Source organism: Schistocerca piceifrons, chromosome 2, assembly GCF_021461385.2.
Source record: "Schistocerca piceifrons isolate TAMUIC-IGC-003096 chromosome 2, iqSchPice1.1, whole genome shotgun sequence".
Taxonomy (NCBI): Eukaryota; Metazoa; Arthropoda; class Insecta; order Orthoptera; family Acrididae; genus Schistocerca; species Schistocerca piceifrons.
Window position 1 is genome coordinate 661,628,077 of NC_060139.1, and position 25,683 is coordinate 661,653,759.

General features: G+C 45.4%; 1 protein-coding gene across 1 annotated transcript in view; it reads left to right on the top strand.

Annotated features, from left to right (window-relative positions):
* The window catches only part of LOC124776227 (glutamate receptor ionotropic, kainate 2-like), a 276,490-nt gene that overhangs the window by 72,557 nt on the left and 178,250 nt on the right, over positions 1–25,683 (top strand). The window contains exon 3 of the mRNA XM_047251084.1: positions 23,166–23,345. Coding sequence (XP_047107040.1) covers positions 23,166–23,345 — 180 coding nt within the window. The remainder of the gene's footprint in view (positions 1–23,165; positions 23,346–25,683) is intronic.

Consider the following 25,683-nt stretch of genomic DNA (forward strand, 5'->3'; position numbering starts at 1 on the left):
TTAAACTGATTGTTCGGTAATTTTCACATCTGTCAACACCTGCTTTCTTTGGGGTTGGAATTATTATATTCTTCTCGAAGTCTGAGGGTATTTCGCCTGTTTCATATATCTTGCTCACCAGATGGTAGAGTTTTTTCAGGACTGGCTCTCCCAAGGCCGTCAGTAGTTCCAATGGAATGTTGTCTACTCCGGGGGCCTTGTTTCGACTCAGGTCTTTCAGTGCTCTGTCAAACTCTTCACGCAGTATCATATCTCCCATTTCATCTTCATCTACATCCTCTTCCATTTCCACAATATTGAAGTACATCGCCCTTGTATAAACCCTCTATATACTCCTTCCACCTTTCTGCCTTCCCTTCTTTGCTTAGAACTGGGTTTCCATATGAGCTCTTGATGTTCATACAAGTGATTTTCTTATCTCCAAAGGTCTCTCTCATTTTCCTGTAGGCAGTATCTATCTTACCCCTAGTGAGATAAGCCTCTACATCCTTACATTTGTCCTCTAGCCATCCCTGCTTAGCCATTTTGCACTTCCTGTCGATCTCATTTTTGAGACTTTTGTATTCCTTTTTGCCTGCTTCATTTACTGCATTTCTATATTTTCTCCTTTCATCAATTAAATTCAATATTTCTTCTGTTACCCAAGGATTTCTACTACCCCTCGTCTTTTTACCTACTTGATCCTCTGCTGCCTTCACTACTTCATCCCCCAAAGCTACCCATTCTTCTTCTACTGTACTTCTTTGCCCCATTCCTGTCAATTGTTCCCTTATGCTCTCCCTGAAACTCTGTACAACCTCTGGTTCTTTCAGTTTATCCAGGTCCCACCTCCTTAAATTCCCACCTTTTTGCAGTTTCTTCAGTTTTAATCTACAGGTCATAACCAATAGATTGTGGTCAGAGTCCACATCTGCCCCTGGAAATGTCTTACAATTTAAAACCTGGCTCCTAAATCTCTGTCTTACCATCATATAATCTATGTGATACCTTTTAGTATCTCCAGGTTCTTCCATGTATACAACCTTCTTTCATGATTCTTAAACCAAGTGTTAGCTATGATTACGTTGTGCTCTGTGCAAAATTCTACCAGACGGCTTCCTCTTTCATTTCTTAGCCCCAATCCATATTCACCTACTACGTTTCCTTCTCTCCCTTTTCCTACTACCGAATTCCAGTCACCCATGACTATTAAATTTTCCTCACCCTTCACTGTCTGAATAATTTCTTTTATTTCATCATACATTTCCTCAATTTCTTCATCATCTGCAGAGCTAGTTGGCATATAAACTTGTACTACTGTAGTAGGTGTGGGCTTCGTATCTATCTTGGCCACAATAATGCGTTCACTATAATGTTTGTAGTAGCTTACCTGCATTCCTATTTTCCTATTCATTATTAAACCTACTCCTTCATTACCCCTATTTGATTTTGTGTTTATAACCCTGTAGTCACCTGACCAGAAGTCTTGTTCCTCCTGCCACCGAACTTCACTAATTCCCACTATATATAACTTTAACCTATCCATTTCCCTTTTTAAATTTTCTAACCTACCTGCCCGATTAAGTGATATGACATTCCACGCTCCGATCCGTAGAACGCCAGTTTTCTTTCTCCTGATAACGACATCCTCTTTAGTAGTCCCCGCCCGGAGACTCCATATCCTCTCCAAATTTACCCATAACCTTTTCATACCCTTCTGTTCGATTTCCAATCCTGGCATTAAAATCACCCATGAGCAGAACACTGTCCTTGTCCTTTACTCTAACAAGTACGTCACTGAGTGCGTCATAAGAACTATCCATCTTATCTTGATCTGTCCCTTCACAATGCAAATATACTAACACAATCCTAATTTTCTTGCTAGACACTGTCAAATCTATCCACATCAGTCGTTCGTTTACATACCTTATTGCAACTACGCTGGGTTCCATTTCTTTCCTGATGTAGAGCCCTACACCCCATTGTGCTATTCCTGCTTTGACTCCAGACAGGTAGACCTTGTATTCTCCCACTTATTCTTCTTTCTCACCCCTTACCCGAATATCACTAACAGCTAAAACGTCCATCCCCATCTTACTTACAGCCTCTGCCAGCTCTCCCTTCTTCCCAGTGTAGCCCGCATTGATATTAATAGCTCCCCATCTCGTTGCCATTCGTTTGCCGAGTCGTATCGTAGGAGTCCCTGGTTTGTCAATTCGACTTTATGATCAACGTGCATTTTTAATAGCGTTAAGCTGCTTGTTCCCTTGTTCGTGAATGAACGTTTTTGAAAATTCATCAACCTCTTATTCACGCCAAAGCGTACTCTGATTAAAAAAAAAATAAATCTGCAGGCGCAGGGGCATCGAACTCAAGTAGCCTCAAGCACCAGCATACAGCTTGGAAGGAGATCGGCGGAGCGGAAACTGCAGAGAGAGTGTGGGCTAGCGTTTAGGGTGACCACGGAGATGGTACTGTACAGCACAGTCTCTGACTCTTTCAACGTGTGTAATGTGGTTGCTTTGTGACTGAGTTCAGGCGCTTTAGAGGTCGTCTTGCTGAGTGAATGATGGATTTCGTACATATATCACCACGCGCTAACCTTAGCTTTTTGCAACGGTAGCGAAGATGCTGTTTACCAGACAAACAACGCCTCAGGGCATATCGGTCTGATCCCTTAATGCAGTACACCGCAGCTGGGGACACGAACCAGTGGACGGCTCTATAAATAAAGGGAGACACGTTCCACTCGTTTCGTAACTACCGCGAATGTCCTAGAACAGCTGCGTTCCCTGTGCTTTTAGCAGTACACTGCTCCCACGCGCCAATTCTAATCTTACTAAAGTGCAATAATCAGCGAGCAGTGTCCATGGGGTATTTAACATAACAAACACCAGACAGGCAGAAGGAAACGAAACTCCCAACAAAAGAGTCTTACATTTTCGTCACACTTGATAGCAGAGAATCTGATTTATGGATAAATAGATCATAACCTAAAGCGTTCAATAGTAGGAGAAATGAATCTAATGATTAGAGTCGTACTAAAGTTTTAACTACGGTATTTTATAAATATGAGTGGATATGATTATGCAATTATGGAAACTTATGCTTCGGCTAGCGTAAATTGTAATGGATGTAAAATAAGCTTAAGTATATTTATATGTTTGTAATAATTCAGCAACTGAATAAATATTTTAAACTAATTATGTCTCGAAATAGCAGACTGACGAAATCTCAAGTTCTTATCGTAATTCGTAAAAATTAGCATTTTTGTGATTATTAAGCAGAATTTCTTCAACTTAATATATCCTAATTATTCTTGATTCTTTATTTTTAAATATGAGCATGAGATTGGTTATTTTTATTACTTAAATATCACACACAACTATTAGTAAATGGATTAATTAGAGGAATCACTTCTTATAATTAACTAAAAGTAAATGAATTAAGTATTTTACACACGCCACTTTTTAGTTTTTAGAGCAAAAGTTACTTTATCAGAAAATGCACACAGTACAATCGAATGCATAAGATGATCACTCCACTTCTTAGTTTATTCTACTCTTTTTTTACCTTTTATTGCTTGAAGTGCAGGACAGTAGACTTGAAGCGTGCTGAAAAGCATTTAATTGGTGTTTTTGTAATCTCAAGGAAATTTCTAACTAGCTTCTCACCTCGCAAGAGATTCAGAATGAGTTAATTTAACCTCGTGAGTATCGCGTTGGCATCGTAAGAAAAAATGTGGATGAAAAAATATCTATAACATTTATAACTTGGGAATTTGTGATTGCTACTACAAAATGAAAGTAGAAATGTTAAATTAAACAATTATTATTTAACAAAATAAGTTTTTTGTACTGAAATCTAACATTTTGTGAATAATTCTCACAGTTTTGAACATAACCAAGAATTGTGCCGTATTTCGGCGAAATACTTGGAAATTACTATAATCTTAGCTCAACTCTGGAGTGAAATAATAGTCATAATAAGATCCTATCAGTAGTCGCAGTTGGCGACAATAATGGAATGATTAAATAAATTCCTAACAGGAATACAAGCTTAGTTCATTTGAACAAAATGGCAGAAAAAAGGAGCCTGTTATCGTAAGATGCTGTCGGAAAGGCGCGCGATTAAAGAAGAAGCAGAAGAGCAAGAAAAGACGGGCACACATTCTTATATAGAACAAAACACAGAGAATAATGATACGCTGCCCACATTATTCTGGGCGTACATATTCGCTGACTTCCAGCGCAGTTCATTGACTTAGTCTATAAATTATATCGTTAAATCTTAATACTTCGATAGAAAAAGAAAATAGTATGTTATTACGTCGCGGGCAGGGTACAATATTATAGAGTTCAGAAGTGCAAAAATTATATTATTTTCAAAACAACATTATACAACAGTGGTCGAAAAAAGGGAGGCACCATAATCAAATTGACGCTGATTTAATAAAGAAAGCCGGCCGAGGTGGCCGAGCAGTTCTAGGCGCTACAGTCTGGAACCGCGCGACCGCTACGGTCGCAGCTTCGAATCCTGCCTCGGGCATGGATGTGTTTGATGTCCTTAGGTTAGTTAGGTTCAAGTAGTTGTAAGTTCTAGGGGAGTGATGACCTCAGAAGTTAAGTCCCATAGTGCTCAGAGCCATTTGAACCATTTTTTAATAAAGAAAAAAGCGATCTACTGCCTTTAAAGACTGGAAAGGAATTCAAGAACATGTTTTCGCACCTGTATGTCTGGAACTTAACATCGTTTAGACATGAGACGTGGACCGCGTAAAAAGCAAAGAAGTAGAAGTAGCCACAGGCTTTCGAACAGCGTTAAGAATAATGAACGAGGTAATGAAAACATGGAAAACTCCTACTAGAAGGGGGCTAGTGTTCGGAAGGTATTTGTAAAGGCATCCAAAAATAACTACTTCGGTAGTGTAGTAGTACATCTTGTTGGTGGAGTAGTAGAGACACGGTTAGAATATGTAACACATATCTTTCATTGTTATCTGAAGTAGGTATACAGAGAAAGATGGAAAGCTTACTTGAGTTCGAGAAACTGGTAGTTCGAGAAACTGGTAAGCAAACTATCGCGTATTCGAGTGTTCCTGTAACCATCGGTGAAATTTTAAGCACTGTCTTGAGTCTGTACCAGCAAGGCGGAAGTAAGGCTTCCGACAACCACGGCACACTAACCCGCCAGGCAGTAAGAGTTTGGCGAGACATACGACACCTGAGTCCTTCCAAGCGTCAGAGCCTGTGTCCAGCACTACTACACTACCGTCAAAACAATGCAACACACTCAATAACAAGATCATTTTTCTGATTTTGAGGTGACAGATAGATCATAACAGTAAAAGGTGTCGAAGTAGTCCCATGTACACACAATGTACCCCTCTCTGGCAGCAACACAGGGATGTATTTTTGCATGTAAACGAGCATAAAAGTACCGGTCGAATGGCATCCTACGCTAGATTGTCCCAAGAATCTTGCGCTTTTTCTTGCAATTCCGCAATGGTTCTTACGGATCCTGAAGAACGAAAGTTCCCGCTTCGCCATGTTCAATTGTCAAGAGATATGCTGATCTTGCTGGCCAGGATAGTTGTTGTATTCGACGAAGAGCACGTTGCGTCCCAGAAGCCGTTAGGGTCAAGTGCATTGCCCCGCTGAAAAAGCATTTCACCTTGCTTTCTATGAAATTGCAGTAGCACATGGATAACATCCCGTGCAATGTAGCGTTCATTGATTACTTTACCCTGCAGAAGCACCAAATGCGTCCGCGAGTTGTAACTGATAGGTCGCCACGCCATGAAGCCTGGGATGGTATCTGTGTATCGTGGGCGAATGGCACTCTGGAACAGGCAACTCACGAGATATACGCTATACACTTGTACGTCCGTCACTCGCAAACAGAACCTAGTCCTATCACTGATTCCATTCTCCAGCCAACTCTTTCTCGATACCGCAGTACCCGCGCTTGACAGTATCGTGGTATCAGTGGCAGCATGGCCAAAGGCACACGTGATCTTAGTCCTGCATAAGCAGACGGTTCCCAACGGTCTCTGACTACACGGCAGCAGCAACATGGGCCTGGAATTCGTCCCTCGATTACTTGCGGTCGCCGCTGTTGCTCGCAAAATGCGTCGATCTTGCAGTAAGTCTGTAGTACACGGGCGTCCAGAATCTGGTCTACAGGTATGAGAATGTTCCACAGAGGAGTGTTGAAAGCAGCGACGCACCCCACCGATACAGCGCCCCAGCACAGGCAGCAATCCCATCACCGACGTATCGTCACCAGCATGTGCAGCAATCCCACCACCGATACATCGTCCCCAGCATACGCAGCAATCCCACCACCGATATATCATCCCCAGCAAGTGCAGCAATCCCACCACTGATACATCGCCCCCAGCATGCGCAGCAATCCCACCACCGATACATCATCCCCAGCATGCGCAGCAATCCCACCACCGATATATCATCCCCAGAATGTGCAGCAATCCCACCACTGATATATCGTCCCCAGCATGCGCAGCGACTCACCACCGATACATCGTCCGCAGCAAATGCAGCAATCCATCGATACGTTCATCTAGCTTCCCACAGACCCACAATGTGAACCCGTTTGAATGGCTGAAGCTGTTCAAAGGGAATGCGTATTCGCTGGTTGGGTATGGTTGTACCTTAGAATGAATTTCGATGAAAACCACCCAGCTATAGTCCTTTCTAGACAGGCACGCTATAAATGTCGCAGGCACCGCGGAGACCCCTCTATACCCACCAATCGATTAAATACTTTGTCCACAAGACAGGCAGGCTCGGCCGTCACTGCCGTGGCGAAGTGGTAGCTGGCCTTGTGCGTCGGGATTTGCCACCGAACAGTCCATATACCAAATATGGTCACAGCCGAGGCTGCAGGTACAGAATTAAAAATAAGAAACCATGTCCGTATGATACTTTTAGCATACAATACTTCCCATAACTACAGCAAGTACAGCGTCTTCAGGCATTGACCGGTAATTTTGAGGGTGTAATAGTAGCAAGCGATCTGAACGTCAAAGACAGTGACTGGAGTTGCAACTACATAAACGCCAGCGGGAGGAGACTGGGGTGGTTTTGCTCAGTTCAGGCTGGATATCCTAGACATCTTCAAGTCCAGGGGCATTCCGTGGAGGACTGCGACCACACCTCACTATGAGCTGGACTCAGACAACAGCCCAGCTGTCCTGGAATGTGGCAATGTTGAAGGGACAGGCCTGGAGGAAGGCAAATTCAACGTAAATCATTGACTGGGAGCAATATAGCTTCCTGGTAGGACATCACCTAGAGGACACAGTGCAATTGCAGAACGAAAGAAAGGTGAATTCTGCAATCGAGTATTTTGCAACCGTCCTCCATACCGGTGCTCGAGAGATAAGCATCAAAGTGACAACAGAACATGATTCCATGGACATTCTGTGATCCTGTGGACCTGTGGAACTGGGACCTGACAGTCAGTAAGCGTTGCGTGAGGAATGACCTATTTGCAGTTTATAAAACCACCGGTAACCCAAAGTTTCTAGTACGAAAACTGCAGAAACATCTCACTACAACAATATCTATAAAATAAATCCAGAAAAAAACGTCGGAGTCATGTTTGCCAATAAAATAACCCTCGAAACAGCCATTCAGATACATAAAAACCGCTATCTTCATTAGTCATTAAGCCATGCTTGAAGGCAGTGCAGCCTTGCAGTGTTTCCATGAGATAAAATCCAGACATCGAGATGTTGTGTTGTCAGTAAATAAGCCGCAAGGGTGGAATGGGTCGGCCAGGAGAACTCAGTGGACTGCTCATGGCTGTCACCTGAGTAACAAATGTATCAGGAAAATTCCTACCCTTCTAAAGCTTCCCAAGTTGGCTGATGGTGATAGGGCTGCGAAGCAGAAACTCGAATAACCGTAGCTCAACCAAGAGAAGTCAAACCTCGTGTACTGATGGACAGGGTGGGCAGTGCATTGCGGAGCGTGTTGTACAAAATCAATTGAAATCAGCCGCAGAGAGCATTTCTGAGTCCAAACTGCTACCAACAATCCAGTTATCAAAAAGGCTGGGAGTTAAAAAGAATGGATCACGAGGGTCGAGCAGCTCTTCATAAACCACGCATTTCTGTAGTCAATGCTAAGCGACGCTTGAAGTAGTACAAAGAATCGTATACTGCTGAGATGACGATGTGCCGCGACGGCGGCCGGTTGCCAGAGGCTGCCTGGCGGAGACTGAGCGGCCCGAGGCCACAGCCCGCTGTGCTATGTCGTCGAAATTTTCGGACCTCGGTGCTCTTCGAGATGGCCAACTTTCAGTGTACCCACGTCAATTTCTTTTGCTATCTGGTGATCAAGGCATGCACAGCCGACTAATACAATGCTGCAGCAGCGCGTAGAGTCAAGGGTCTTGCAATACGTTGGCGTAACGCTGGGGGCGGTTAGCAAGCCTGATGTATCAAAGGCCATTGGAGTGGTAAGTAGATCACTGTGCCTCGACACTCTACTGTGTCTTCGTATTCCATCCGCACGGCGACACATGTCCCTTTTTTGGAGAAATTACTTCTCCAAATTAGCAACGTGCTACTTCAACGAAAGCTAGCTGCGAAGGTGCTAGAAACAGATATATTCATATTCTGTAGCTGCAGTTCTGTTCAGAATATGTAAAGCTTTAGTCACTGGCTGGAATTCTCTGGTTTACCGATGGCATAAGCTTGTACTTGGATGAACGCTGGGGCTGGCATTTCGATGACTTGATGTCTGTGGTATAGGTAAGCTGTACCTGCAACCGGTAATACTAAGAAGATAAGTGATGAAGCGGTTCCCAGCACGATGGCTTAGTGCTGTTAGTCCTTGACGTATTGAAACGCATATTGAAATAATTGTTCCATTTTCATTCTGTTGTGGATGACAGATTCTGTATTTCATAGCAAGGATATGGAGTTAGTTTTGGGTAGTATTTGTTGTCCAGTGTGGAAGTGGTGGCTAATCTGCTGTACTCAGTTCAAAATATAGGCTGTTACATTCGCAATAGTCGATGGTAAGCCCTATCATCAACATGTTGTTCAAAAATGGTTCAAATGGCTCTGAGCACTATGGGACTTAAATTCTGAGATCATCACTCCCCTAGAACTTATGGCTACTTAAACCTAACTAACCTAAGGACATCACACACATCCATGGCCGAGGCAGGATTCGAAACTGTGACAGTAGCGGTCACGCGGTTCCGGACTGAAGAGCCAAGAACCGCACGGCCACAACGGCCAGCCCAACATATTGTTGCCCAAGGCATTTTACCCTGATTCACGGTAGACACCTGACAGCTGGCTGGAGTGGCCGAGCGGTTCTAGGCGCTACAGTCTGGAACCGCGGGACCGCTACGGTCGCAGGTTCAAATCCTACCTCGGGCATGGATGCGTGTGATATCCTTAGGTTAGTTAGGTTTAAATAGTTCTAAATTCTAGGGGACTGATGACCTCAGACGTTAAGTCCCATAGTGCTCAGAGCCATTTTGAACACCTGACACGGCGCTCGCGGAGATGCAGTGACCCATGCATGGGCTACAGACAATCACACTCCGTTCAGATCCACCGATATGTGCACTTTGCCCATACTGCGATACACTCCGACGGGCAGTATAAGGACCGACGAGAAACTGTGTGCATGGCATCTCAAAATACTTCATTTGCAGCGATAGTGGGAACGCCGTCCTCCAAAACAGCAGCCTACAACTCTGTTCCTCAGAAGTGTATTCTACCCCAAGGCCATACTACACTATGGGCCATTAAAATTGCTACACCAAGAAGAAATGCAGATGATAAACGGGTATTCATTGGACAAATATATTATACTAGAACTGACATGTGATTATATTTTCACGCAGTCTGGGTGCATACATCCTGAGAAATCAGTACCCAGAACAACCACCACTGGCCGTAATAACGGCCTTGATACGCCTGGGCATTGAGTCAAACAGAGCTTGGATGGCGTGTACAGGTACAGCTGCCCCTGCAGCTTCAACATGATACCACAGTTCGTCAGGAGTAGTGACTGGCGTATTGTTACGAGCCAGTTGCTCGGCCACCATTGACCAGAAGATTTCAATTAGTGAGAGATCTGGAGAATGTGCTGGCCAGGGCAGCAGTCGAACATTTTCTGTATCCAGAAAGGCCCGTATAGGACCTGCAACATGCGGTCGTCCATTATCCTGCTGAAATGTAGGTTTTCGCAGGGATCGAATGAAGGGTAGAGCCACGGGTCGTAACACATCTTAAATGTAACGTCCATTGTTCAAAGTGCCGTCAATGCGAACTAGAGGTGACCGAGACGTGTAAACAATGGCACCCCATACGATCACGCCAGGTGTTACGCCAGTATGGCGATGACGAATACACGCTTCCAATGTGCGTTCATAGCGATGTCGCCAAACACGGATGCCACAGTCAGGATGCTGTAAACAGAACCTGAATTCTTCCGAAAAAATGACGTTTTGCCATTCGTGCACCCAGGTTCGTCGTTGAGTACACCATCGCAGGTGCTCCTGTCTGTGATCCAGCATCAAGGGTAACCGCAGCCATGGTCTCCGAGTTGATAGTCCATGCTGCTGCAAACGTCGTCGAACTGTTCGTGCAGATGGTTGTTGTCTTGCAAATGTCCCATTAGTTGACTCAGGGATCGACTCGTGGTTGCACGATCCGTTACAGCCTTGCGGATAAGATGCCTGTCATCTCGACTGCTAGTGATACGAGGCCGTTGAGATCCAGCACCGCGTTCCGTATTACCCTCCTGAACCCACCGATTCCGTATTCTGCTAACAGTCATTGGATCTCGTCCAACGCGAGCAGCAATGTCGCGATACGATAAACCGCAATCGCGATAGGCTACAATCCGACCTTCATCAAAGTCGGAAACGTGATGGTACGCATTTCTCCATCTTACACCAGGTATCACAACAACGTTTCACCGGGCAACTGCTGTTTGTGTATGAGAAATCGGTTGGAAACTTTCCTCATGTCAGCACGTTGTAGATGTCACCACCGGCGCCAACCTTTTGTGAATGCCCTGAAAAGCTAATCATTTGCATATCTACTTGCATCTTCTTCCTGTCGGTTAAATTTCGCGTCTGTAGCATATCATCTTCGTGGTGTAGCAATGTTAATGGCCAGTAGTGTATCTTCTAGCTTAAACCACTTGCCTGAAAGTACGTTTTCTTGTATTATGCGCTATCAGTAAGTATCTTTACATTCGCTACAAAATATTTTGAACATGTCTAGTGTATGTGGGTCACTGCGTTCAATGTGCGTATATGGAAGTAGGGTCTAGCGTTATGTACAAACTGATGAGGCTGCATAGTATTGTATCGATTTTCATTTAAATAGCAATTGACTTTTATTTTTTACTTTTCTCTGGTTCCTACACATTCAATATGAAATGTGAGCAGATGACATAACAATGAAAAGGACAGTGGTCTTCGGATTGAATAGGGGCGGACGCAGTTGACACTACTCTGTCATGGACTGATCTTCATCTGTACATAACAGTTTCAACCAACATCGACTTGAATCTGGTTATTGATGTCAAACCTTCGTCTACCTTGACAGTTTTTCTCCCTTACGCTCCCCTCCCCTACCAAAAAAATTATTCCTTTGTTCTTCGGAATGATGTAAAGTGAAATAGATGACGCTATTGAAAATGTGAATCCTTTGTTACATGTCTTGCTCTGTAAGTGAATGTTTTGTAAAGCCATTATCCGTATTTTATTTAAATTCTATATTTCAGCATTAGGGCACATAAACGTTATCGTCATCTATTTTCGACTATTACTGAATCATCCCTTCAGCCGACGATTTACCATGGAACTTATTCACTTATCTAATGATGGAAGTAAGTCGAAGTCGGTAATGTCAACACTTGTCTGAAATGAGGCTGTTTTATTTAATAAAAAACATAAAAAGATGGTTACTGTTTCCCTAACAAGGGAACCTCCCCATCGCACCCCCCTGAGATTCAGTTACAAGTTGGCACAGTGGATAGGCCTTGAAAAACTGAACACAGATCAATCGAGAAAACAGGAAGAAGTTGTGTGGAACTATGAAAAAATAAGCAAAATATACAAACTGAGTAGTCTATGTGCACGATAGGCAACTTTAAGAAGAGTGTGAGATCAGCAGCGCCGTGGTCCTGTGGTTAGCGTGAGCAGCTGTGGAACGAGAGGTTCTTGGTTCGAGTCTTCCTTAAGTGAAAAGTTCAATTTCTTTATTTTCGCAGTTATGATCTGTCCGTTCGTTCATTGACGTCTCTGTTCACTGTAATAAGTTTAGTGTCTGTGTTTTGCGACCGCACCGCAAAACCTTGCGATTAGTAGACGAAAGGACGTGCCTCTCCAATGGGAACCGAAAACATTTGATCGCAAGGTTATGGGTCAACTGATTCCTCCACAGGAAAACACGTCTGATATATTCTATACGACACTGGTGACGCCATGTGCGTCACATGACAGGAATATGTTGTCGACCGACCTAACTTGTACACTTGGCGAATGGGTAAAAAGATTCTTCTACCTTGCCCGATTTAGGTTTTCTTGTGGATGTGATAATCACTCCCAAAAAAGTGATGAAAACATAAGAGTTTGTCACATAAACTGCAACAAATGAATGCAACAGTTTCACAGTCGCACAGTTTTCCCTGTGCTCTGTCAAAACATATATTTTTAACGTTTTCAGATTTTTCCGTGTGTAGACCGTCAAATCCTGCATATGTCCAAGCAAATCTGAACATGTCCTGAAATTATGGAGAGCGAAGTTGATTATGTGTGTGTGCCTGAACATTGATAATTGTCTGAAAATAAAAAATTAAAATTTTCACTCGAAGTAAGATTCGAACCAAGAACCTCTTCTTTTGGAGCTACTCACGCTAACCACGTGACCACGGCGCTCCTGAGCTGACACTCTGCTTGATGTTGCTTATCTTGCGCATGGACTGCTCAGTTTGTATAATTTGCTTATTTTTGCATATTTCCATACAACTTCTTCCTGTTTTCTCAATTGATCTCTGTTCAGTTTTTGAAGCCCTATCCACTTTGCCAAATTATAACTAAATCTGATGGGAGTGCGATGGGGAGGTTCCCTTGTAAGTCAATATCCAACGTCTGTGTAGATAGCTGTCAATTCCTTTATACTGGTTTTAGTTTCAGAGTTTGAGAGCGCAGTCTATATGGTACACTGATTCAGTAAACGATGTAACTGATAGTAATCAAAATGTTAAACATGTGAAGAGATGAATTAACATATTCCACCTTCGGAATGCAATTCAGCGGTAATTCTGCGTGAGATTGATTCAGAAAGTCCTTAGCAGGTTTCCGGAGATGCGTGGTGTCAGATGTCAACGCACAGGTTACGCAATTCCCGTAAATTGTGGTTCGGTGTTTCCAGGGCGCGGAACTGGCTCCCGATAGCGTCCCAGGTGAGTTCCATCGCTTTCTGTAGGGCGAATATGGTGGCCAGCACATCTTCTGTTCACTATAATTCTCGTAAGACAATTGTAACAGGACTCAGGCCTTGTGACAAGAACATTTTTCACCCTGGAAGATGTTACAGCCTTCGTGAAAGAATCTGCCAGAGTCGCTTATCTAAGTGGATTTCCCCATTTATACGGCCCACGTCATCACTATAAAGAGTCCTCGTTCGTCTCTGCTCCCCTTACATACTCTTACTTCCCTTACTGCATAGAGCTGAGCTCTACTACAACTACGGTTCGGTAGTTTTGGTGTACTACACAAATGACGCGGCAAATGGTACGGAAAGAAACATAAATGAATACGTAATAGAGAAAATGGAACCACACGACTTCTCTTTGCCTTTTTGTTTGTTTGTTTGTTTGTTTGCATATAAGTACGTTCATAGTTAGTCGAGCGTATATTTTATATCCTTACACAACATGAATTGCATTTTATAAATAATAAAAATTAATTAATCGCACAACGCCTGTGCTCTTATGTAACCAAAGCAATTACTTTTGATGCTAGTACAGTTTACATGCGCAAACGTAAAGAAATCTGCATAATTACTTTTGTTGCTTTGTACTAAATAGAATCAAAGGTAAGACTTTCCTGACAAATGCGAAAGCTGTTTATGAATAACAAAACCATGTTTTATATAAGCTGAATTAAGTATTTAAGTGTTTTGGGTGTATTTTTGTTTTACGTTTTTTTTTCTTTATTTTGCCGTTTTGTTGAACAAATCGCTTCTTCTTGCACTATATGATAAATTGTGATACAGGACGCCGTACCATAGGTGCAATCACAATGGAGGGGTATCTGTTGAGAGACCAAACAAATGTATGGTTCCTAATGAAAGGCAGCAGCCTTTTCAGTAGTTTCAGGGGCATCAGTATAGATGATTGACTGATCGGGTCTAACTAAACAGTCCTTTCTGTGCTCGTACTGCGAACGGCTGAAAGCAAGGGGAAAGTACAGTCGTAATTTTCAGAGTTTCCTTCCAGCCCCGCTACAAAAGCGGCCGGCAGCCGCTGTATTGTGCTGCAGCGCTCAGGTGCCCCGACCGTCCGTCTTGACTACCTGCTGTGTCAAGCAGAACCAACACACCTGAGTGGGCTTCTCCACCCAGCGCTTGGGTCACACCTGCTGTTTCATTTCCACTGATGTTCTAACCTCTACCAGTAAAGGCAATCATTCATTACGCCATTTTGATAATAAAGACAATCCATCACCTTTCATACAACAAGCGTTAACAACTATTTACAAGGTGCACGTGACAACGTCAGTCTTCTATAAATATTCATACATACGATGTACAACCTATCAAATGATACTTAATTCCTGTTGTAAATCTCAGCAAAGTATGTAGATGACTGCTTGCAAGGTGCGAAATTATAGCCACCTTACAAGGTAAGAAAATTTAAAAAGGGAAATAGATAGGCTGATGTTAGGTATAGTGAGATTTAGTAAAATTTAGTGACGGAAGGAACAGAATTTCTGGTCAGTTGTGTTGTGTCGGTAGCTGGGCCGACACCGTGAAGTGGAGATGGCTGAAAACGCACGCTAGACTAACGCAGGCGGGCGTGATGTACTGGAACAGGATACGTAATTAATGTTAGGAAGAAAAGTACGGAGCAGGTTTAATACTTAACTTTACTCAATCATGGTGGTACATCGATCTTGACGATACACAGGAGACTTTAAGTACAAGCACTGTATGGCTAATGGCGCCTTGCTAGTTCGTAGCCATTAACTTAGCTGATGGCTATTCTGTCTCTCGGCTAATGAGAGAGAAAGGCTTCGTACAACTGGGCGGTAGCTAGGTTCTCGTACAACTGGGCGGTTGCTAGGTTCTCGTACAACTGGGGCGAGTGCTCTCTCGTATCACGAGACCTGCCTTGGTGGTGGCGCTAGGTCTGCGATTACACAGTGGCGACACGCGGGTCCGACATGTACTAAATGGACCGCGGCCGATTTAAGCTACCACCTAGCAAGTGTGGTGTCTGGCGGTGACACCACATTCCTCCCCCGCAAATCGGCGAACGGTCGTGTGATAAGGCTTCCGCCCGCCGTGGGGAGGACCACATGTTGACGTATGCGATGAGGTGGGGAGCCTAACAACAGGCGAGGCTGTGCCACCCGCACCCGGCCATCCGGTCCGAGGGGAGCTAGGAAACGCCTGAAAAACTAGTCCAGGGTGCACGTCAACATGCGGTGTATGCGCCCGTAAAGAGACAGGAGGTACCGAAGGGTCGACCTCCATTGCGTCGGGGTAGCCGACGCGCGATGACGTCATGTGGTCCGGAGCGGGCGGGAGTTCCATGGCGGAGGACAGCTGGTCACGGGAAGCGATCGGCGGCGCGTGACCCTGGGAGGCGCTTGGCGGCTGCAGCGAAGCGTCTAATGCGGGCGACGCCGGCGGGAGAACAGGCGGCGGCGGCGGCGGCTGCTGCTGCTGCGGCGGCGCGTCGCCATGGGGCAAAATGGAAGGCATCGTCGGTAACACCTGGGGATGAGGCGAGCCAGTAGATGGGTCCCCAGGGCGCTGACCGGACGGCACCGTCGCTGAAAGCAGACGGGGAGCGGCAGAACCCGAGCGACGACAGAGGCGCAGCTGATTGAGATGCCGACGCACCTCACCAGAGGCCCCCAAAACCAAATACATCGCGCGGCCGAGGCAGCGAAGAATGCGCCCTGCGAGCCAACGCCGTGAACCTCGATAGTTGCGATAAAATACAACGTCGCCTGGAGCAAAAGCAGGAGTCTGCCGCTGCACAGGAACCTGATGCGGCGGATGCAGCAAAGACATCAAGGTGCGATGAGGACGACCGTGGAGCAACTCAGCCGGCGAGCGACCATCTCGGGGCTGAGAGCGATACGAAGACAAAAAGAGCAACAATGCGTCCTCCCGAGAATGCGACTCTTTCAATTTCAACATCTGTGACTTGAAAGTCCGGACCAATCGTTCAGCGGCACCGTTGGACTGAGGCGAAAACGGCGCGGATGTCAGATGTTGAATACCATTGGCCTGGCAGAATGACTGAAATTCTGCGGACATGAATTGTGGGCCATTGTCGGAAACAATAGTCTGCGGAAGACCTTCTATGCAAAAGATAGCAGACAACGCTTGGATGGTGGCGGAGGACGTCGTGGAAGACATCCGGACAACAAAAGGAAAATTACTGAAGGCGTCGACCAGAACCAACCATCGAGCATTCCAGAATGGACCAGCAAAATCAATGTGCAAGCGTTGCCAAGAGGAAGTGGCTTTTGGCCACGCAAAGACTTTCCGCGGCGGTGCGGACTGTTGTTCGGCACACGCCGGGCACGAAGAACACATATTCGTAATCGCAGCATCGATTCCGAACCAAGTACAGTGCTGAGGAGCAAGTTGTTTCGTTCGCACTATACCCCAATGTCCTTGGTGAAGAAGCCGTAAGACAGAGGACTGTAACGAACGTGGGACCACGACTCTGGACTGATCATTATCAGAACGCAACAACAAAACACCACGTCGAACAAAAAGTCTCTCCTTGTGAGCAAAAAATCGGCGAACCAACGGATCCTCGATCCGAGACTTTGACAAAGGCCATTGCGTAGCAACAAAACGTAAAACAGTAGCAAGGACAGGGTCAGCAGCTGTGGCTGTAGCGACACGACGAAAATCAATCGGAAACGATTCGACCACTTCATCGGTTTCCGAATCAATGAACATGCAAGCAAGTTCGGAAGAATCGAATGCTTTATCCTCAGCAACAGGCAAACGGGACAACGCATCGGCGTTTCCGTGCTTAGCAGTGGACCGATACAAGATATCGTAGCGGTACTGCGAGAGGAAAATAGACCAGCGAATGAATTTCTGCGCTGTACGTGGAGGTACAGGCTTGGACGGATGAAAAAGCGATGTCAAAGGCTTGTGGTCTGTGATGATGGTAAAGTGACGACCATACAAGAAATCATGGAACTTAGTAACACCAAACACGAGAGCCAAAGCTTCTTTCTCTATCTGTGAATAATTTCTTTGCGCAGACGAGAGCAATTTGGACGCAAAGGCAATAGGGCGATCATGGGAGCCAACTTTGTGCGCAAGCACAGCACCGATCCCGAAATTCGATGCATCTACCATCAACAAAAGGGGTTTCTGGGGATCGAATGGCGTAAGGCAAGTATTAGAAAGCAACGCCGATTTCAACTGGCGAAAGGCGCGTTCACATTCCGTCGTCCAGACGAACGGAACACCTTTACGGCGTAAGCGATGAAGCGGAGCTGAAATGGAAGAGGCATTGCGCACATAGTTATGGTAATAATTAATTTTACCCAACACACTCTGTAGCTGTTTCACATTTTGAGGGGAAGGCAATTCTTGTATGGCACGGAGGTGCTCTGGACTCGGATGTATGCCTTGGGCATTAATGACATGTCCCAGGTATGGTAAGTCACGAGCAAAAAACACACATTTGTCCTTCCTCAAGCGAAGACCATTTTGCCGCAAGACCTGAAATAATGTTCGTAAATTCGCAAGATGATCTTCGTCTGTCTGTCCGGAGATCACTATATCGTCCAGATAGTTTGCTGCAGTAGGGACCGACGCACAAATAGTTTGTAAATATTGCTGAAACAAGGCAGGGGCGGATGCACACCCGAATGGCAGTCTTTTGAAGCGGTACAATCCAAGATGCGTGTTAACCACCAATACGCGCTGGGATTCGTCGTCCACCGGTATTTGCAAGTACGCATCGGCTAGGTCCAACTTTGAAAAATATTTTCCCGGGCACAGTTTAGCAAAAAGATCTTCCGGGCGGGGCAAAGGAAAAGTAGCAGTCACTAGCTGTGGATTCACTGTGGCCTTGAAGTCCACGCAAAGTCTCAATTTTCCGGAAGGTTTTGGCAAAATTACTAAGGGTGAGGCCCAGAGAGAAGCTTGCACACGTTCAATTACACCCTGTGATTCGAGATCGTGTAACGTTCTTGCGACCTCATCACGCAATGCGTGGGGAACATTGCGCGCCCTGAAAAATTTCGGTTGCGCGTTTACCTTCAGTTCTAAATGTGCTTCATAGTTTTTAGCGCAACCTAAGCCTGGTGCAAAAATGTCTGCAAATTCGTCACACAGCCGAGAAACACTGTCTGTAGGCACAGTCTGATTCACTGATAGGACCTGATTTACAATAGACATGTTAAACAACTGAAATAAATCTAGACCAAACAAGTTCACTGCAGAAGAAGAACGAAGAACGTAAAATGACACAAGTTTTGTTTGTCCCTTGTATGTTGCAAGAAGGCTGCACTGTCCTAACACAGGAATTGTCTGTCCGGAATATGTAGTTAGCTTAACATTTGCGGAACGCAACGGAGGTTTGCCCAGTTGTTTGTACGTGTCGTGATTGAGCAAGGAAACTGCAGCTCCGGTATCGAGCTGGAATGGTATCACTTTGCCTTCAAAGTCTAAGTCCACAAAAAGTTTATTGTCCTGCTGACGACAAGAGCGACTGTTTTGTGCAATTGGAACAGACACTGGTACAGAATCACTTGCTAATTGACGTGATTTCCGGCGACGTCGACGCACAGTTTTTGTGGGACGAACACAGTTACTGTTAGAGAAAGTGTCACTGGACGAAGCGGAATTAACGACATGAATGTCCATAAGCGAAGGTCCACGAGCCTGAGTGTCCTTGGTTCGATTCCGGCGCGAAGCAAAGGGCCTGGAATGATTGTGATTGTCTGATCTGAGCTTTTTCTGGCAAACACTTTGAACATGTCCTTTCTTATTGCAGAAAAAGCAAATAGCTCGGCGTGACGGGCAATGTTCACGCGAATGTTTTGCAGCACACCGCGGGCATGATTTCACTTCATTTGTGTGCTGGCGCGGCACACCTGGCTTAGCGCGCGGCGGCAGCTGTGCTTGTTTGTGCGATGGCAGTTGACCGGGCCGCGCAGCTCGAGAGCGCCCAGCGGGCCGGTTAATGTTACACACAGCTGGCAAAGTTTCAAAAGATTCCTGAGCACAGTCAAGTGTGTCCTGTCTATCCAATATGTCTATCACTTGTTGAAGGGAGGGATTAACTAGTTTCAAAATTTGCTCCCGTATGCGAACATCAGAAACGTTCTGTGCAATTGCATCACGCACCATTGTATCTGAATAAGAAAGACCACAGTCACATTCAAAGGCACAGTCCCTAGTAAGTCCTTGCAATGTTGCTACCCACTCCCTATTAGTTTGACCGGCCGTACGTTTTGTACGAAAAAACATATACCGTTTTGCAACCACATTAACTGTTTCTTTGAAATAGGCATCTAAAGCAGACAAAATTTCCTCGTAGGACAGAGTTGCTACGTCTCGTCGGGGAAACAATTTCACTATCACACGGTAGGTGGACACACCGACACAAGAAAGCAAAAACGGCTGCCGCTCATTACCTTGAATTCTGTAGGCAGCGAGGTGGAACGCAAACTGGCGGGACCACTCGTGCCAGGTTTCTTGGTTCGGGTCGTAGTGCCTAAAAGGCGGTGCAACGGCATGTTGTGGCTGCGGTAGCGATGAAGCGGCGGCGGCCGCATCGGTGTGCAGCGCACGTTGACCCTGGACGAGCTGTCCAAGGGCATCCAATAACGCCTGCGTCTGCTGATTCTGCAAGCGATAAAATTCGGACAGTACATCCGGAGAATGTGGCGAAGCCATGACACAATTAAATGTAAGCAATCAGAAAGAACACTTTAAATCGTCGCCAATGTTGTGTCGGTAGCTGGGCCGACACCGTGAAGTGGAGATGGCTGAAAACGCACGCTAGACTAACGCAGGCGGGCGTGATGTACTGGAACAGGATACGTAATTAATGTTAGGAAGAAAAGTACGGAGCAGGTTTAATACTTAACTTTACTCAATCATGGTGGTACATCGATCTTGACGATACACAGGAGACTTTAAGTACAAGCACTGTATGGCTAATGGCGCCTTGCTAGTTCGTAGCCATTAACTTAGCTGATGGCTATTCTGTCTCTCGGCTAATGAGAGAGAAAGGCTTCGTACAACTGGGCGGTTGCTAGGTTCTCGTACAACTGGGGCGAGTGCTCTCTCGTATCACGAGACCTGCCTTGGTGGTGGCGCTAGGTCTGCGATTACACAGTGGCGACACGCGGGTCCGACATGTACTAAATGGACCGCGGCCGATTTAAGCTACCACCTAGCAAGTGTGGTGTCTGGCGGTGACACCACAAGTTGAATAGCGCATTATAAATACAAAATCAAATAGAGGTAATGCAGGAGTAGGTTTAATAATGAAAAAGAAAGCAGGTATGCTAGTAAGCTACTGTGAACAGCATAGTGAACGCGTTACACACGAAGGCAACGTCTAACACGCTAGCACAACTTCATATACCAACTAGCTCTGCAGATGATGAAGATATTGAAGACATGTATGAGGAAATGAAAGAAATTATATGCATGGTGTTATATGTGTGGTGGATCGTGGCAGCCGTAAAGAACGAAATTTCAATGAATTACGAATTTCACCTGCGTACGGGACGCTGATAGAAATCAACGGGAGAGTGGAAAATGTGTGCCCAATCGGAATTCGAACTAGAGATCTCCTACTTACTAGGCAGGAGCTCTACCACGCTTTTTATTGTTATCTCATTTTGTTTGTCACTGTTCGCTGTCTTTGTTTGGGAAGGACGTCCCATGACGCTTGTTCAAGTTCATCGTTGATCCAGTAACTCGGTTTTTTATTACAGAGGGCAGCTAACCCTCTGACTGAACACGCTGAGCTACCGTGCCGGCGAACGCCTAAGCCACCGAGGACACAGCAATTAGCGTGGTTGCGCGGACTTATCTCAAGCACCCCTTTCCCCCCTCCCAGCAACCCACATTCTTAATTCTCAACTTACTCCACACACTACGAAAGTAGTGCTCCCTGACGATTAATCTCAAAGCTCGTGGTAAAGCCCATTCCAGCATGAGTTCGAGCGTATGATCCTTGGCTTGTGATCGCCGTAATTACATGTGTGTGGTGTATATTCTTTCGGACGCGCATGCAACACTCCTAACGAATACGTAGTGCGTATAGGACCTTAACAAACCAAAGCTCCCATAGTCTGCCATTTCTTACGGTAGTCTACGGTAACCTACGGCAGTTTTACAACTGTATTACTGCATCACGTGCCTGCTACGTCACCAGGTGGCATTCAGCCCCACGCTAGCCAATGATCATAATGTTTCGGCTCATCACCATGAGCCAGCAGTGAATAGACAGTCACATGGGATGGGTTACGTTGTCACTGCACTCACAAGGGAACCTCCCCATCGCACCCCCGTCAGATTTAGTTATAAGTTGGCACAGTGAATAGGCCTTGAAAAACTGAACACAGATCAATCGAGAAAAGAGGAAGACGTTGTGTGGAACTACGAAAAAAAATAAGCAAAATATACAAACTGAGTAGTCCATGCGACAGGTAGGCAACATCAAGAAGAGTCTGAACTTACGAGCGCCGTGGTCCCGTGGTTAGCGTGAGCAGCTGCAGAACGAGAGGTCTTTGGTTCAAGTCTTCACTCGAGTGAAAATTTTAATTTTTTATTTTCAGACAATTATCAAAGTTCAGGCACTCACACATAATCAACTTCGCTCTCCAAAGTTCCAGGACATGTTCAGATTTGCTTGGACATAAGCAGGATTTGACGGTCTACAAACGGAAACATTTGAAAACGTAAAAAAACATATGTTTTGACAGAGCACAGGGAAAACTGTGCGACTGTGAAGCTGTTGCATTCATTTATTGCAGTTTATGTGACAAACTCTCATGTTTTCATCACTTTTTTGGTACTGCGAACGGCTGAAAGCAAGGGGAAAGTACAGCCGTAATTTTCAGAGTTTCCTTCCAGCCCTGCTACAAAAGCGGCCGGCAGCCGCTGTATTGTGCTGCAGCGCTCAGGTGCCCCGACCACAAGAAAACCTAAATCGGGCAAAGTAGAAGAATCTTTTTACCCATTCGCCAAGTGTGCAAGTTAGGTGGGTCGACAACACATTCTTGTCATGTGAAGCACATGCCGTCACCAGTGTCGTATAGAATATATCAGACGTGGTTTCCTGTGGAGGAATCGGTTGACCTAAGACCTTGCGATCAAATGTTTTCGGTTCCTATTGGAGAGGCACGTCCTTTCTTCTACTAATCGCACGGTTTTGCGGTGCGGTCGCAAAACACAGACACTAAACTTATTACAGTGAACAGAGACGTCAATGAATGAACGGACAGATCGTAACTTTGCGAAAATAAAGAAAGTAAAATTTTCACTCGAGGGAAGACTCGAGCCAAGGACCTCTGATTCCGCAGCTTCTCACGCTAACCACGGAACCACGGCGCTCCTCAGCTCACACTGTCCTTGATGTTACCTATGTTGCACATGGACTAGTCAGTTTGTGTATTTTGCTTATTTTTTCATAGTTCCACACAACTTCTTCCTGTTTTCTCGATTGATCTGTCTTCAGTTTTTCAAGGACTATCCACTGTGTCAATTTATAACTAAATCTGAGGGGGGTGCGATGGGGAGATTCCCTTGTCAGTAACGGGTACAAGGATTCACTCCGCTAATCAAGCCTTTGGACGCTTCCTCTGCTCCAGAAATTTCAAGCGAGTATTTGAGTTGCAGTGGGTAGAACGGTGTAGAGCGAGAACTGTGGTGCTCGCAGCCGGCATCTTCGAGGAGACTGACCCGCCGGCGCTGCAGCACGCCTTCCTTTCGGCGGTGGAGGCGGTCAACCGCCAGACGACGATGGAGTTCGTGCTGGGCAACGCCGGCCACCGCCCGCTGCTGCGCTCGCACGTCGAGGTGCTCAACGCGGCCGACAGCTACAGCGCCAAGCGCAGGGGTACGACTCATTCCTTTTACTGCAGCTGACTGCATTAACAGCACCATTCAGTCCTATTCCAGTGGCTATTAGGTCCTCTTCTACAACCCACAAATGTCTCCAAAAAATATGAGCACCTTGCAGTGTCTGCTAAAAGTAGTAGGAGTTTCCAGCGCTTTTCTTGCACTCTCAGTAGAGATAATGAGGGATCCTGCGATTTAAACACATGTAGTGCACTCTTTTATTGTGTAACTTATGCTTGCTTACATCTAATCCAAAAGTTGTCGTGTATGTGATTGGTTTGTTATCAAATTAAAGAGATACCTCACTTCCTTGTCGAAATACAGTACCGGCCATTAAAATTGCTACACCAAGAAGATATGCAGATGATAAACGGGCATTCATTGGACAAATATATTATACTAGAACTGACATGTGGTTACATTTTCGCGCAATTTGGGTACATAGATCCTGAGAAATCAGTACCCAGAACTACCACCTCTGGCCGTAATAACGGCCTTGATACGCCTGGGCATTGAGTCAAACAGAGCTTGGATGGCGTGTACAGGTACAGCTGCCCATGCAGCTTCAACACGATACCACAGTTCAGCAAGAGTAGTGACTGGCGTATTGTGACGAGCCAGTTGCTCGGCCACCATTGACCACACGTTTTCAATTGGTGAGAGATCTGGCCAGGGTAGCAATCGAACATTTTCTGTATCCAGAAAGGCCCGTACAGGACCTGATCAAATGAAGGGTAGAGCCACGGATCGTAACACATCTGAAATGTAACGTCCACTGTTCAAAGTGCCGTCAATGCGAACGAGAGGTGACCGAGACGTGTAACCTATAGCACCCCATACCATCACGCCGGGTGACATGCCAGTACGGGGGTGACGAATACACGCTTCCAATGTGCGTTCACCGCGATGACGCCAACCACGGATGCGACCATCATGATTCTGTAAACAGAACCTGGGTTCATCCGAAAAAATGACGTTTTGCCATTCGTGCACCCAGTTTCGTCGTCGACTACACCATCGCAGGCGCTCCTGTCTGTGATGCAGCGTAAAGGGTAACCACAGCCATGGTCTCCGAGTTGATAGTCCATTCTGCTGCAAACGTCGTCGAACTGTTCGTGCAGATGGTTGTTGTCTTGCAAATGTCCCCATCTGTTGACTCAGGGATCGACAAGTGGCTGCACGATCCATTACAGCCATGCTGATAAGATGCCTGTCATCTCGACTGCTAGTCATACGAGGCCGGTGGGATCCAGCACGGCGTTCCGTATTATCCTCCTGCACCCACCGATTCCATGTTCGGCTAACAGTCATTGGATCTCGACCAACGCGAGCAGCAGTGTCGCAATACGATAAACCGCAATCGCGATAGGCTACAATCCGACCTTTATCAAAGTCGGAAACGTGATGGTACGCATTTATTCTCCTTACACGAGGCATCACAACAACAACGTTTCACCAGGCAACGCCGGTCAACTGCTGTTTGTGTATGAGAAATCGGTTGGAAACTTTCCCCATGTCAGCACGTCGTAGGTGCCGCCACCGGCGCCAACCTTGTGTGAACGCTCTGAAAAGCTAATCATTTGCATATCACAGCATCATCTTCCTGTCGGTTAAATTTCGCGTCTGTAGCACGTTATTTTAATGGCCAGTAGTGTATGTTCTCCCTAAACTGGTTACGTTGTAAAATATAGACCTCTTAAAGATTCAGTTGATATTACGTGAGTCTGATTCAAAATATTTTTAAAAAAATTTTATAAGTAACTTATTTTGTAATTAGATTCTCTGACAGAAACTCGTATTCTAGGTAATTTTCTTCTTGTTGTATATAAATTCTACATGGTTCTTGTTTCATCTCAACATACAGCTCAGTTTGTGGAATTACAGTGATTACTTTATATAAATTAAGCTTTCAAAAATTTTAATTCGTGTGTCAGGTTGTCCCAGGAGCAATTGTCAATATCCAGAGTCGAAAAAAAAGACTAGTTAACAAGGACTCTAAAATGCATACCTTAAGAACCGGCGACCGGTGTGGTCGAAACCTGGACAGCAAGCTACACCGCGATGTAGGGCGCCTCTCTGGCAGAGTCTGCCACTTGAGTTTGCTAAACATCTCAGTAACGCTATCACGGTTACCAAATAACCCAGTGACGAAACGCGCCGCTCTTCTTTGGCCGCTCTTCTTTTATTTCGTATTCTTAATGCACTTTTCTATAACTGAAAATTGTTTCTGTATCTCATGTATTTGATCCCCACAAACTGTTTCCTTAACCATAAACCTAGTTTACATAAAGAAAGTTTGCAACTTGTAGTGTCTTTGGATTCCGGCTCCAAGCTGA